The sequence below is a fragment of the Labrus mixtus genome, chromosome 11 (genome assembly GCF_963584025.1).
Source record: "Labrus mixtus chromosome 11, fLabMix1.1, whole genome shotgun sequence".
NCBI classification, from domain to species: Eukaryota; Metazoa; Chordata; class Actinopteri; order Labriformes; family Labridae; genus Labrus; species Labrus mixtus.
The window spans coordinates 12,633,738-12,648,698 of record NC_083622.1 but is presented as its reverse complement, the minus strand read 5'-3'; the positions used below and the strand labels follow the sequence as shown (position 1 = coordinate 12,648,698).

The 14,961-nt window shown below is 41.6% G+C and overlaps 1 protein-coding gene across 2 annotated transcripts in view; it reads right to left on the bottom strand.

Moving 5' to 3' along the window:
• Nucleotides 1-228: 228 nt before the first annotated feature.
• slc9a1a (solute carrier family 9 member A1a) overlaps nt 229-14,961 on the bottom strand; it is a 38,080-nt gene continuing 23,347 nt past the window's right edge. The window contains exons 6-13 of one of the 2 annotated variants that reach the window (XM_061050121.1): nt 11,923-12,012; nt 8,763-8,833; nt 8,434-8,610; nt 5,893-6,019; nt 5,405-5,506; nt 4,080-4,161; nt 3,782-3,838; nt 229-3,330 (exon numbers count right to left, since the gene is read on the bottom strand). In XM_061050121.1, the coding sequence (XP_060906104.1) occupies nt 3,026-3,330; nt 3,782-3,838; nt 4,080-4,161; nt 5,405-5,506; nt 5,893-6,019; nt 8,434-8,610; nt 8,763-8,833; nt 11,923-12,012 (1,011 nt within the window). In that variant the 3' untranslated portion in view covers nt 229-3,025. The remainder of the gene's footprint in view (nt 3,331-3,781; nt 3,839-4,079; nt 4,162-5,404; nt 5,507-5,892; nt 6,020-8,433; nt 8,611-8,762; nt 8,834-11,922; nt 12,013-14,961) is intronic. The other variant, XM_061050122.1, reaches the window with a different exon arrangement.

The following is a 14,961-nucleotide window of genomic DNA, read 5'->3' as shown; positions in this document are numbered from 1 at the left end:
CCCCCCCCCCCCCCGTTATTTCTGACTCTGTCCACTGTCCTATCTCCAAAATAAAAGCATAAAAATCATAAAAGTTCTCTGTTTTATATTTAGTTCTTTGGCCTGCATGGAGATAAGATTCATGTTTGATAAAAAATACTTGTGGGTTTATAATCACAGGCTGTGGCACTTTGCTTTTCTGAAAACCAAACAAAGCAGAAAACTTTTTTTTTTCCTTTTAAATGTTCATATGTGTATCATTCTGCAAATATATCACAACAATTAAAAACATGTTTTTTTTTTCCTATTCTCTGAGCAGCTGACTGTACAAACATGTGCAGTGGAATTTACACGGGATATACACACTGTGCGTTATACAGTACAGTGAAGGAGAACACCCTAAGCTACGTCCTCATGCCTGCAGGTGATTCACAGACTTGATCAGATGTGTAAAAAAACATGTTACTCCTGTGAGTGTTAGTTTGAATGCCCCGTGTTGGATGTAAGCTTCGACTTCTGCAGAGGTTTGTGTCAATGTGTCGCATGGTGACAAGATTATAAGACTTCTGTTTTAAAGGGTGTTCATAAATATAGGATATTATCATTACTTTACATATGTCACATCTGTTCTGCATAGAATATATATATATGTCTTTTTTTTGTCATGATATGCCATGAGTGTACGATCTAACCTTCACTCTGTGTCCCTCATGAGCTGGACTGTGAAAAAGAACAAAAATACTTCTCATAAAGGCCGTTAAGGAAACTGAAAGATGGAAATGAGCACGTTGAAGACAGTTCATGTTCATTATATCGATGTGATGAATTCAAATCAGCTGTTTGAAATGGGCACATTTTAAACCTACTTGAGTGAGTTTTAAAGGGAGTTCTAACGTTGAGGTAAAACATAAAGCATCGACACAGAAATGAGACGTGATTTGACTTACAGAGGGCTTATCCCTGACATCAAAACATCTGTGCTGCATCTCTTGTCGGTCTCCCGAGCTCCCCAAATACAAGTTAACTGACTGCAGTAAGATAAGATGAACCCCTGAACTTAAAACAAGATAAAAATGCACCAAGTGAAACAAGGTTAGACATAAAATAAGGCCAAATATTTTGAGAGTAGCTACGCTCTAAGGGCCAGATTTACTAAGCTCCCAATTAAAGAGTACTAAATTGCGTGTTCACTCCAAAAGTTTGCACGTTTGGTTGGTGGGCGTTTTGCGGGTGATCTACTAAGAAAATGTGCGTGAATGACACCAGGTGCAAACCTTGTGGAGGCGGTACTATCTAAGTTAGGCTTTTGCGTGTTCTACTGGTTTACATCACAGAGAGTTTGGACGGAAAGCAGGATGACTGCAAGCGCAAAATAGCTATCGGTGGAAGAGGCAAATAAATGCACAGTACTTTCGAGTTATAGGAGATAAATCTGAATATTACAAAGAAAATTTGGGTTATAAGAAAACCTCGGCATTAAACAGGGCCTCTCTTTTCTTCCCTTAATCTTAAGAATGAAGTGTCATACATTGCGCAGGAGGTGCGAGCTGTTTCCTCTGTGGACCGGGCGCTCTACACTCGGGCCGTTGTTGCGCACCAGACAGCTGGCCAGCGCTGTGTCTGATCGGACATAAATGCCCTGGGATCGAAGACGGGGGTACAAACAGTGGTGAGGTCCCCCAATCCAAGCGTCCTACAGAGTAGCAGCAGCAGCGGGCTTTAGAGGGAGGTGACGAGCGTATTATGGAGAGGAGCGCACCGGAGGGGGCGAGCTGGGGGAGAGACGTGCGACCCGAGAAAAAGGAAATCCCCAGTGTAAAATGTAATGTTGGCGAGAAGAGGGAAATAGGAAGACATAAATGTCAATGTTGAAATTCTATAGAATGCAGAGGCTGTGAATGTTCAGTTTTCTTTGGCTATATAGCAACAAGCCTGTAGTTTAATCATGGTGTTTCTCTTCCTTAACGATTAGAATATTGAATCAAATTAAAAAAATAAATGCATGCCATTTATTTTTCTGTCATTTGAAACACGTAAACACATGTGGGGGAAAACGCGATCTGTATGCCTTCTTTTGTTGTGCCTATGTCTCCTCCTAACTTCAATAACAGCAGCCTGTTGTGCGTAACGCTGGTCTCCTGGATTAGCACGTTTCTTTCAAAAGGTGTTAAATACAGACACCGTCACAATCACCGCAATTTTTGTCAGGCTTGGTAAATCGCAATGCGTGTACTAACTTAACTTGTTTGCATTTTCTCCTCCCAGTATTTTGCACGTTAGGGCAGAAACGCCCCATATTGCATATTCATTAAGGCAAACATACTAAATGGACAATGCGTGTTGTTTTGCTCATTTGAAAGACGCAATCCTCACTGCGCGCCGTTAGTAGATCAGATAGCACTTTTTTTGCTGGTGGTATCAAGCTTGCACACGTTTTAAGACACGCAAACCTTTAGTAAATCTGGCCCCAAAAGTTTGAACATCCAGCAAGTTCAAGTGACAGAAAGAAAGCACAGTTCTGGTGAGATATCAGACAAACACCTCAAAATTAAGTTCTATGTTTGAAGGTGAACAATGGATTGAAATAAGTTTGATTTGGTGATTGTATGCAGGACAATAGGTCCAGTATGACTGCATAACAAACAAACATAAAAACCATCAACTCTGCCATCGTTGAAAAAGGAAAGACAATCTGAAAAACTAAACAAAGAAGACTTAATCTGACATTGAAACAGTCCAAACCTTTGGTAATGCATAGTTCTTTCCTGAATGTCTCAGACTATCAAACTGTCTCTCAGATAGCAGCAGCTGCTCCTTCATTCATGTCTGAAAAATTAGCTTTGAGCTTTGAAAATAATAAAGTAATGGCTCTTTTTTTCCCTCTCTTCTCACTCTCATTTCTCTCCCTGGTTTGTACAGCTTTAGCAGTTTTGGCTTTGTTTGGTTTCTGAACCACAGAGATTATGTAGAGCAGCGCAGTGAAGCAGCTCCTCTAACTAGTGAAGGTGCATGCGTTCAGTCTGACCCTCTGTCTCCGGCCTGTGATTCAAGGCAGGAAGGGCTCGTCCTCGTCCTCGTCCGCGCTGGGGCCGGGGTCGCTCAGGCACCTCGTCAGCTTCTGCTGGTCTCTGTCTGAGTCCGCCTCGCCGGGCTTTTTAGGTCCACTCTGCCCTGAGGGAGGCTTCATCATGAGGCCCTGGTTCTCTTCCTGCTGCTGATGCTTCTGCTGCTGGCCGGCCCGTCTGAACTCATCCATCATGTTGACCGAGTCTGGAGACTGAGGGGAGGCCAGGTCCACGTGGATGGTGGGCACGTTGTCTGAGTCAGGCTTCCCCCTGTAGGCTTGAGGGTCTACAGACAGAACGGGGGTGCAATATCAGACCGTTAGCTTTAAAAAGGTAAGATCACTCTAGAATTCCACCAGCGTGCAAAAACGTGAGATGTAGAAGGGGAGGAGAATACAGTCAACACATTTAAAGGGGGTACAGCTACCTATTTACAACCACTGAACAAACTGGACCACAGGAGGCTTCAAGACATTTGCAAATATTTCACAACACTGTAAAAAAAATAATACAAAGTACGTCACAAAGCTGAAACTCAAAGTACATATCATGCTCAACACCGTAAAAAAACAGAAAGACTTTTGCAGCAGTAAATCATCCGGCTGTGTCTTTGCAATCATGTCACGAGATCCCCTCATTAGTGATGAGCAATTAATGAATGTTAACAAGCAACATGATTGGTGCATGCATGTTAGGCTCTGCTGGGTTATCACATCTCCTCTACACTCACGACATACCTGGACAGATTTTGCTCCCTTTCTGCTGCTGAGCAGGTTTGAAATCAGAATCTTTGCCTAAAATAAAAACCACACACTGGTTTACATGCCAGCCGGCACGTGCACACATATTTCCATCGGGGGGGGGGGGGGAATTATCTGTTGTTACAGGTGTGGATAAAGTGGATGAAAAGTCTCGACAGTGTCTGATGCCTGATCCCTGTGGGTGCCATTAGTGACAGGGGGGAACTTTGTCCGGCTGTTTCTCAAAGTGCCTTTCAGTAAAATGGGGGGTAACTATTGAGTGTCTGCGTTTTACCTGAGGCCAGTCTGGCTCTGCACATGGTGGGGGAGTCTGGTGGAGCAGCGGGCACCGTCAGGTAGTTGTTCATGTCTTTAATCTGGGAACACACAGGGATGCTTTTAATGTTGTTTGCATACAATCAGAATGTAACCGTTCTATGTTCTCCAAAACATTCAATATCGAAACATATACATATGAAAAATGACAGAAAAATAGCAAGATGACCCTCTTTGCAGCCAAACTAAAAAAATACTGCATCCAAAGTCATATAAGGCCCCCTTGTCCACCTGGCGTTTTGTTTTTTCTGAGCGCTAGCCCCTTTTTTAAATTGTTTAGAAAGAGTGGAGAGCGTCCGCAGCAGAAAGCGGCCGCTTGCTGGAGAAAGAGCGCAGCGCCAGAGCGTCTTTTCTCCCGTGCGCTCTGCCTTATTTTGTGCGGCAGCTCCAAGCGTTCAAGTTGGAAATCTTCCAACTTTTCAGAAAGGCGCTGTTGACGTCACCGGCCCTCTTTTACCAAATGTATGATATTCCCTGTAATTTTGCCACCTATGGATCTTCTTTGCTGTGTGTCTGACCGGGTTAAAAAAAAAACTATCTCAAATTGTAGAAAGTTACAGAGCAGTGTCGGTCGTACAGCGGCCGTTGTCAACAGACTTGTTGTCATAGAGACAGGACGGACGTGCAGCGCACAAGCGCTTCATGCAAACACTCCTGAGCGCACAGTCAGCGATTTTCTGCAAAAACACCAGGTGTACACAGGGTCTAAGTCTTTAATTCAGCATGGGTCAGTATCTCAGAGAAACTCCATTAAAGTTTTGTGTTGCTCTGCAGAAATCCTCCTGAGTCCACAGCGGCCTTCAGCACATTCGATTTGCCCAAAACAACGGTCTATTTCCATTACGTAATTACAGGGCTGATGAAATGAAAGTGGGTGGTGCTGTAGGGCCACTCGAGCGTGCGAAATAAATCAGCCACCCATTTGTGTCGAGAAAATGAATTTCGGAGACTGAAGGTGGACTCTAATTAGAACACAAATCATAATTCTGGCTGAATAATTTAACTGCTGGTGTTGGGAAGTGAGGAGAGCTGCCCTGCATCTGTTGTATTCTTTTACCCATCTATCACAGACTGCTGCCTTCAGTAGAACTTCTACTTTGTCATTTAGCAGATTGCATAACAGTCAGCGAGGCCGTTACAAAATGTCCTATTCAGCGCTGACTAATCAACAAACATGTTTTTTGTTCAACCATGATGAGGCCGGGGTGTCAATGATATTCAACAAAAACAACACGTCGGACTCGCACTGATTCTGAATGTTCGTCCGGAGGATTATTTTTTTACCTTCTTCTCCAGTTCAATCATCTTCTGCTTCTTGAGGAGGAAGTCACCGAAGCCGTCCTCGTACGGATCAGCCACAAGAGTGTGTCTGTTGTAGGAGCGCAGCTGAGGAGGACAAGAAACATGGAAGCATTTCATTTTAGGGGCAAGACGTAATAGCTCAAGTTCCTGAAAACAAGGCATTACAACGCTGACATTGGTGCTCATATACATTGGAATAATCTCTTGTTAACCTTTTCTCTGCCCCCCAGAGTTAAAGCAGGAATAGTTTATATACGAGCAGAGCTGCTGATTTGATTCTAACTCTGGAACAATCAATACACGGAGGTCTAATAGGCAAGAGGAAGTAGCTTATAAATAATTGCAAATCGATTATGAAGTGATCTGCTTTAAGGTCTCTGTAATACAAGATTTACATCCTTAGCTTACACAAATGAAAACCACACATGCCGTAATCTTTGTCATCATTCAAAGAGCAGCTCAGACGTTACCCTCTGTCGCGTCCTCTGCAGGTTGCCCCTGAGGATATTCCTGATCTCCTCCTCGCGACCTCTAGGCAGCTGGGGCAGGGCTCTCTCTGCGGGCTTGGCGGGAGGAGGCTTCTTGGGCTGGATGTTCCTGAAAGAGAGTTAGGACAGTCAGCGTTCTTTGTGCCACCACAGACCGATGGGAACAAATTACAGACACATGTAAACATCAAAGAGTTCTGCAGATTGTCGTGTGTTTTGATAGAAGTACTCAAGTCAAAGTTGAAATCCCATTCTCTCTATTTTTTTTCCTCCTGGTGTCGCAGGGCCAGATGACTGAGAGCAAGTTTCCAAAAGTTTAGGCTGTCAGTTAATGTTGCCTCTTAGCGACAGGATCGTGTTTTTACTTCTGACACAAGGTCAAATAAACCTGAACCTCCTGTCTGTGCTTGTTAGCTGTGTTGTGTGTAAAGTGGGTACCAGGTCTGGACTTGCTGATCCTCTGTTCAGGCAGTAGAGTCAGTTTAGAAGATGTTTTTCTAAAGAGGGATAAAACTGGTGAACAAACTAAGTCTGACAACTGATGGTAGCCACAAGTGCTTCAGAACGTCTTTAGGTCTGTTTAACAAAGATCCATGCACTGACACTAAATATTTAGACTGACTGAAGCTTGATATTTTAATATGTCACTGACTCCTTTATACTGATACTGCTGATGATGTGACGATTAAAGAACCTGTGCAGCTTCCTACAGGGGTCGTTTTTTAAAGCTTCTTGTGTAAAAACATAAAGGGAAATGATGAATTAAGACTTTTTGGCCCATGACAAGTGAACAAGATCGGAGCTGTTAAAGGAACACTTTCTTCTAATACGGCTCACTGCTTTGAAAGAGATTAAACTCGGGAATTAGTTAAAGCCATCATGATATCTTCAAATTGAAATTAAACACAAGGTACTTGTGCCCTAATGAAAGGATAAGCGCTCAGTGAAGACATCCCTCATCCCAGTGATGCCCCTAAAGCCCGACTGATAAGTTACATAATCTACCCTATGGCCCTTAGTTGCCACAGCAACCAAAACAGCAGTGTCACCTTCAACAGACTCAGGCTGTGTTGATGTGAGCTCAAGGTAGTATGACAACGCTGATACTACCTAACCTACCACGTGGCCCCTCTCGGCCCCCACAACTCAGCATTGTAGGCTGATGGACATTAAGAGCCAGGACATTTCCACTTGAGGGGTTGAAATGTCCCTTCACCGGGGTTTCGTCTGTTTGGTCTAAAGACACCTCCCTTCACCCGGGTTTTTTTATTTTTTATTAGCTTACACGTTACATCTTAATGCAGTTCATATTAAACAGGAAGATCGTTTTTTGAGTGAAGTGTAGTTAGTCAGAAACAAGACATTAAACAAAAACGGTTACTTCTGGTTTCATTTAAGCTTTCAGTAAACATTTTTGTTGTATGGGCTCTGTTTTTTTCACGCCTGTTAAATATGTTTTTGGCTTGAGGTCCAAAACAACTTTGAGAAGTTTAAGTAAAAGTTCAATTAAAATTAAAACATTTTAATTCACTAAAACTGGTCACTGGTGGTGATAAAGCTGCAGAGGATAATCACCCTTAATCCGCTCCACTCAGCTGTGTAAAGGTTCATAAAGTATCATCCAATCATTACCATCAACACCAAATCACCGGTTTTGGTTCACTCTCACAGCTGACGGCCCTTTTAGCCACAGCTGGAATCTGTTTTCTGAGAAAAGGGACCTCATGCACAACATGACAGCGCGGAGACACTGCTAGGGACCAGCTGGCGAGCAGAGTGCAGCTTTTAGCAGCTGAACCGAGTTACAGGAGAGTGAATATTGATCAGGTGGGAAGAACAAATAACTTCAAGTGACGCCTAATGTTGTGCCAAACACTGCTGGATGTGAAAACAAGTTAGAATTTGCTAACGAGTTTGCCACATCAAATAAAAAAAAGGTCAGACCACTTGGAGTCGTGTTTAAAGCTTGTTTCTACTGCCCCCAAGTGGCCAAAAATGATTATTAAATGCAGGTTAAATCAATACATGGAAGGTTTTGGACTTTGAGCCTCAGACTAACTTGAACCCTGATAACAACAGCAGTAATATCAGAGTCATATTTGTAGATAACATCTACAGACACTTCACATTTAGGTCAGCGTGACATCCCTTTGAGATAATGCGGGGCAGGTACGTCTGACCAGACAGTACAAACTTCAGTCTGACCGGGTGTTGCTGTAAGCTCTGGTGTGTGTGAATTTGGTGGGGTTTTTTTTGCAGAGAGGCTAATTTGCATAGAAAGAGGCCAATTTTACCCCAAATGAATCCATAATGGTTCATTTACATATGCACAAAGCGCAGAGGAGGGCAGAGATGCTGTCTGATCTACAGAGCGGTTTGGGGGTGAATTTGACCAATTGCTTTCTGATTGAGCCAATTACTTTTTCAGTCATATGCACAGGCTAAGTGGGTAAAAAAGCTCCGCAATCATTCAGTGAATTAGTCCCTGAGTGTGGTCAGACACAGTGAGGGGTTTATACTCACTGCATGGAAACAGTGGAAGGCACAGCAGAAGGCAGATTGACTCCCCCTCCACTCTCCACCAGCTCAATGGCCTGCTTCATCTCCATCTTGTGGTAGAAAGCGATGAGCTGCGGCTCCCTGGAGCGTTCGCCCGCGATCAGGCACTTCTTCACGTACTTCTTGTTGAAGCGGTTGAGTCTGGGAGGAGGAGAGGAGAGAGAGAGATGAAGACAACACAGGAAAAGAGAGACAACATGACATTGTACACTATTCTTAACGTTAGGAAAAAAGAAAAGACTGAAACAATAATTCTATTTTCCACAAATGTTGGATAGTTGTAGAGTTCATACTTGTCCTTCCAGTGGTGGTGACCATAGTGTCCACAAATGTCCTCAATTCCAGTCAGAAGGTGGTCGAGGAACTGGGGAGAGGGAAAGATAGAAAATGATGTTTAAAAAGGAAGAAAACTCAGGATTGAATCAAACTCTCAATCTGACCCTCTGCCTTCTCTGTGGACGATTTACATTGAATGAGAAATAGAGTCAGAGAGGTACATGTCATATCTCTGTGAACAATCTCACAGCCTATAAATGTGTTTTTTTGAGGTGGCCATTTCTTAAATCCTCACTCTGAAAAACCGCTTTTTCTGTTCAGGGGATCAACATGTGGAGAGCTTTACCTACAGAACTCAAACAGGAAGCAGACTGGAGACATTTGAAACTGAAACTGAAAACAGTTCTTAAAGAGGACTCAGTCTTGTGCTCATGTATGACCTTGCTCTTCCTGTTTTACCCTGTTTTTTTTTTTTTGCATGATAGTTTGTATCCTGTATTGTTTTCCGTCTTTAATTGTTGTGCTCGTTTTGTTCTGTTTTTATGTATCTATTGTTGAGATGTTTGTATTTTTAAAAGCCCATCTATGGACGGGCATTAACTCAGGAGGCTATAAATGCGTCAGTTTACTTGCTCCATTCTCGTCTCTATACAAATAAACATGAAATAAAAAATAATAATCAAAATGAGCACTTTAATTTGTGAGTGACTTTCTTTTTTTAATTGTGACACACGTGCAGTTCACGACTTCGAGGCAAAATGTGATTTTTTTTTTAACCTGTGATTAAAGGCTCTCCCCTATCACACACATGACTCAGCTGCATCTCGCACCTTTTGCTCAGGCACAGCAACTCGTTGTGACAGAACGGCTGCAAACATCGTTATCAAACAAGAGCAGGTGACGAGCTTTAAAAACAACCAGCAGCAGCAGCAGCAGGTGATTGAGTGGACAGTGATTATTAACAGTGGCAGCATTTCTCGCTCAGAGGAGCAGAGGAACGAAGCGCTCGTTCTTCAGACCGCTGTCGGGCCGCAGGTCGCCCTAATGCTCTGACTAAGCCTGCGGATGACATTCTGACGGCCGGCGTTTCTATGGGAACAGGTCATTAGGCAGAGCCACAGAATTTACTTCTGCTTTGTCAGAAGGGAGTGATTTATAGAGAGACTGACCAGCAATGTGGGGGCAGAGTGGAAAGAGTGCAAACACTATGAAAAGATGTTTACAGCGCTAAAGCTGCAGGGTTTAGGGTGAGAGTCAGACAGCAGATTCTGATCCTTCTCATTTGAACTGATACTGGATCAAAGATGTATTCTTGATGACTGAATGTTTTTATTTAAATAGTGACGCATTGAGACGCTGCTGTGGGCTTTGAAGGGGCAACGACTCAATGTAAAAACATTTTGAACCTACTTTCCATTTCATACTTATTCAACATGTAATAATGCATTTAAAAAAAAAACAATGTAAGATGAAGTCCCATTTAAAAAAATAATGTTATAATAGTGTTATTTTAGGACTGTTTTCTACTTCTGAATGATCCGGAGGCAGAAATATCCGAGTGTAGGTGTTTTCACTGACTCTTGTTGCCCTTTTTGATCGCCTTGTTGTTGATGATTTATGACTCATTTAAATGGATGTTTCTTATATTTTGTGATTCCTTTATTTAGGTTTTCTGATTTCTTCTAATCTCAATGAGACTTTTCCTGGTTAAATATTATTTTTTTTATAATAATGAAATCTGCCTATTACAGTCTACAGACTAATTTTAAAGTGCAAAAATTTTAGCAAACCAGAATTTTCTTTGACCCTTCAGTGAAATCTTTTGAGTCCAGGCTGTCCTTGTAAATATTTCAGCGGCTCATTTCAAAGTCTTTTTGTATCTTGTGTTTGAGGTGGATTCATCTTGTTTAAAGTGTGTTGCTGCTTCTCTTAGCCAGGTCTCCATTGTTAAAGAGAGGTATGATCTAATATGGAAACCAGGTTATTTTGAACACCATTAAATAAAATAAAATAAAATAAAAAGAACTTGATCTATACATGAATATCATATAATATCACCTGTATAATTATACTATTGTTCATACAATATCACCTTTACTTAAACTGTTGTTATTGTGAGTAACATAGAAGTAAGTCAGTGTATTGTCATGTATCCCCATCACAGCATTAAAAGTTGGATCAAAGAAGCTGCAGCTTTTTGTAACAGGCGGGCTCGAAACACCACCTCGCACTCTGACAAAAGATCATTAAAAGAGCGACAGGGGAACTCTTTATTTGTAAGTCGTCGTGCAGAATAAATATGTCTTGGCTCTTATCATCGCTGTTTCACTGCAGAGGAGAAGCCAATAGGACAGTCTGTTCTTCTAGCCTCGAGCACCGGTGAATTACTGCAAACCCCCAGAGATGTCTGTGTGTGGTTTTGTGTGTTTGTGTGCCCAAGCGTTCTGTCTGTCTTGAGCTGTATTAAAAGCTTTAAAAGAACTCAGTGGTTGCAGACCCTGGTGGTCAGTCAAGGATGTGTTTGAGTACAAAAAACTGTGGATAGAAGACACTGTGTTTCTGTGTGAGTGTGTGTGGGTGTGTATATGTCTGTGTGCGTCTGTGCAGGAGGGGGGCAGTGCCTTCAAGTTATATAAAGCTAGATGGTTAAACTTATTGCTGTTAGGAAGTCGAGCAATAAAACCATCAGTTACTTTCTCATCTTTAAATTGCTGTGCAGCACGCTTTACAGTACAGTTCATATGACATGAAGTACCACCACACAGCCAGTAGGAGGCAGCAGCAGTTAAAGCTGGATGAAGCAAATGTCTCTCAATTGGCTTTTTTTTTTTTACTGGAAGAGGAGGTCACATTTTACATAATCACAACAACTGAAAGGACACTATGCGTGCAACGTAAAGGCATGCAGCGGGATATTAAAGTCATGTTGATAGAAAGACGTAGATTGTTTACATCAGTGTGAGAAAAACCACAGAACTGAGTGAGATGACATTTCAATCGTTCAACAGCATGGCTCGGTGAAAGAGGAAGTTGATGCCTTTTGGCTGGACTTTTCTCACCGAATCACTCACCTTTAATTCAAAGGGTTCAAAACATTTCAAACAATTCGGACATTTCGTTTTATAACCACAGACCCATAATGCCTCTGATATTGAAGGTGGAGTGGGGAGTTTGTACCTGGGTGTGGATTTCCTCGTTAATCGAGCGTTTGGCCTCCTGTTTCTTCTTCACTGCCAGCAGCTCCACCAGCGGTTTGATGGTCATGCCCTGCAAAGAGGATCAGAGAACCAAACATGATTCAAATTCAAACCTTGTGACCTGAGCGTGAGCAATAAAATATGCTCTCAGCATTCATCATGTGCAAAGGTGGAATAAGAAGGCTCATGCACATTTGCACTAGAGCTTTAAATGTATTATCATGTATTGAAAAAGTATTTTTTAAAGATGTTTTGGGGGGGCTTTTTTGACTTTATTGGATATGACAGTTTAAGAGAGACAGGAAATGTTGGGAGTGGGGGCATGACGTGCAGCAAAGGGCCGAGGTAGGACTCGAACCCACGACTAAAGCCTCTGTACATGAGGCCCGCTACATAACAGCTGGGCTATCAGGCGCCCCATCGAAATGGTTTGCTTCTTTGTGCCAGATTAATGCAGAACAGATACAAACCAGCACCCTTAATACTTTAACGCTGACATCGTCCACTCCTGTCCTGGTTTTTGATGCCATTAAAGAATATTTATAAATTATAATATAGATTAAACAGGGCCACCATGGTTGTGTTACATCCACTGAAGTCAAGCCTAAGCTAGTATCACCCTAGATTGCACATTTTGTAACGACTGATTAACAAACACAACAGGTTTTCACACAGCCTTTCACAACAGCAGAGTTACAGTTTCTGTAAATATCTCATCAACCTGCGAGGACGAAACCTTCTGAAAACTTAGAAGATTTCCGCTTTCAGAATCTAAATATGAACAAATCTGAAAACCACCAAGAGATGTGTCACTGTCAACAACACAAGACAACACAACTTTGTGTTTCTGTTGTGCACTCAACAGACTTTCTGTCAAGAGATGTTTCTTTGCTAGATCAAATTCAGCTTCAGGGAAATCCGGGGGAAACAATATTTTCCGGTCCAACACAGTATTTTGAATAAAAAGTACAGATATCCGTTTATGTCCATATTGTCGCGAGAAATGTGATGAGAAACCCAGAAAGCTTTCACTACCTTACCCCTGTATCGTTTGTTCCTGTGTGAGTCCTGTGTGAGTCTTTCTAAACACTCATCCCTTTTTGATAGAAAACAACTTTAAGCTTTCAATCTGAGACCAAAACATTTTCAACCTTACTTTTCTTTTCTCTTAGAAAACTACAAATGCATCTCAAACTTGACTCCATTTAATCCTCATTTGTATCAATCAATCTTTATTTGTACAGCACCAATTGATAACTTTTTTTTTTTTATCTCAAGACACTTTTACAAAAAAGCAGGTAAAGACCTTACTCTGTAATATTCACAAAGACCCAACATGAATCCATCATGAGCACTAAGCAACATTTAGCAAAGTTACAGTGGCAAGGAGAAACTTTAAGAGGCAGAAACCTCAAGTAGAACCAGACTCATAGTTGAATAGCCATCTGCAGAAACTGTGTTGGGCTTGTAAAGTAAGATAGATGGAGATGATACGTTGTAGTTTTATAAGAATCATATTCATGAGTTATCATACGGCCTACCTCCAGTCAAACAGGATCTGTAAATACACAGCCACAATGTAAGCTACTTCAGGAATGTAAAAATCAAACATCAGTCGGATGTTTGGCTACAGTTGGATTGTCGTGTGTGTGTGTGTGTGTGTGTGTGTGTGTGTGTGTGTGTGTGTGTGTGTGTGTGTGTGTGTGTGTGTGTGTGTGTGCATGTAAAAGCTTGAGCATATCGTTCTGCTTCTTAAAGAGATTAAACTGGCCATCTGGTTGACTGTAATAACCTAAAAGTGAATGACAGAAGATTCCTGCTCATCTCATCTCATGCTCATCTTCCGCTCATTGAAATACCATCAAACTAAAACATCGCCCATGGACGCTGCCGGACTTTATGAATGACTTAAATATAAACATTCAGCTCGTTTGAATCCTCATGGTTATCTTTGACTGTCTGCGTCTCTCACTTCAGGTTAATCAGGGGAACTTCAAACATGTCACAACAGAGCAGGGATTAATTTCATCACATTATGTTTAGTAATCTAGCTGTTCTGTATTATCTTGCATAAGTAAACACCAGAGACCTTTCTTAAGAAGACAAACGCTCCTCTTAGGTACAGAAGCATAGAACAATTCCTCTTCTCAGTGTGAATCCATAACATGGTGGCTTTCTGAAGATTGTTTTGGGCCTTTATTGGACATTTAGGAAGTCTGGAACCAAAGTTTGAATTCTCTAAAAAGTGTCCTGATGGCTGTTAAAGGACGTTTTGTTTTGTCACTGTAACTTTTCTAAATGGTACCAAGTACTGTGCTCATGCTGGATGAATGTTGGGTCTTTGTAAATTATATAACAAAGAGTAATGAAAACACCTGCTATTTTTGTAACATGTTTTAAGAGAACATTAGTTTAGAATTGGCGATGTGCAAATACAGAATGACTGATATATATATATATATATATATATATAAAAGTTAACCATATGCAAAGTAGATGTGATAAAGATTTTCACTTCACCTGTAGACTCTGTGTTCTCCCAAATAAAAACAAAAGTCAACTCCATCCTTTCTTCACTTTAATCTGGAAGTGATTGGGGGGCCTCTACCCTTCCTCTCTCTCCTGGTCTGTATCCGTCTCAGCATCAGACTGCTGCAGCATGAATAAAACATGTTTCTAATCTAGCCTCTGAGCAGAAAAAATAAATATCTTCAGGCTTCTATTTTAGCTGATTCCATTCTGGTTCCAACTCACTTCCAAGAATCTTCTTCCGTTTTAATTTGGAGGCGGGGTTTAATCGGACAGGACGCAGTACTTAAAGCTGGGAACATGTAAAATGCCATCACTGCCTGTTTGTCCTTATATTACCTCCATGGACTGTTTCTGTTATCTGAAGGTTTCCTCGGAGAGAAGAGTCACAAATGTGTCTCCATATAAACAAAATGTTGTTGTTCCCCATCGTGACTAATATATTTGATGCATGAATGAGCACACCTGCGTGTCTGTCAGCGGACTTTAG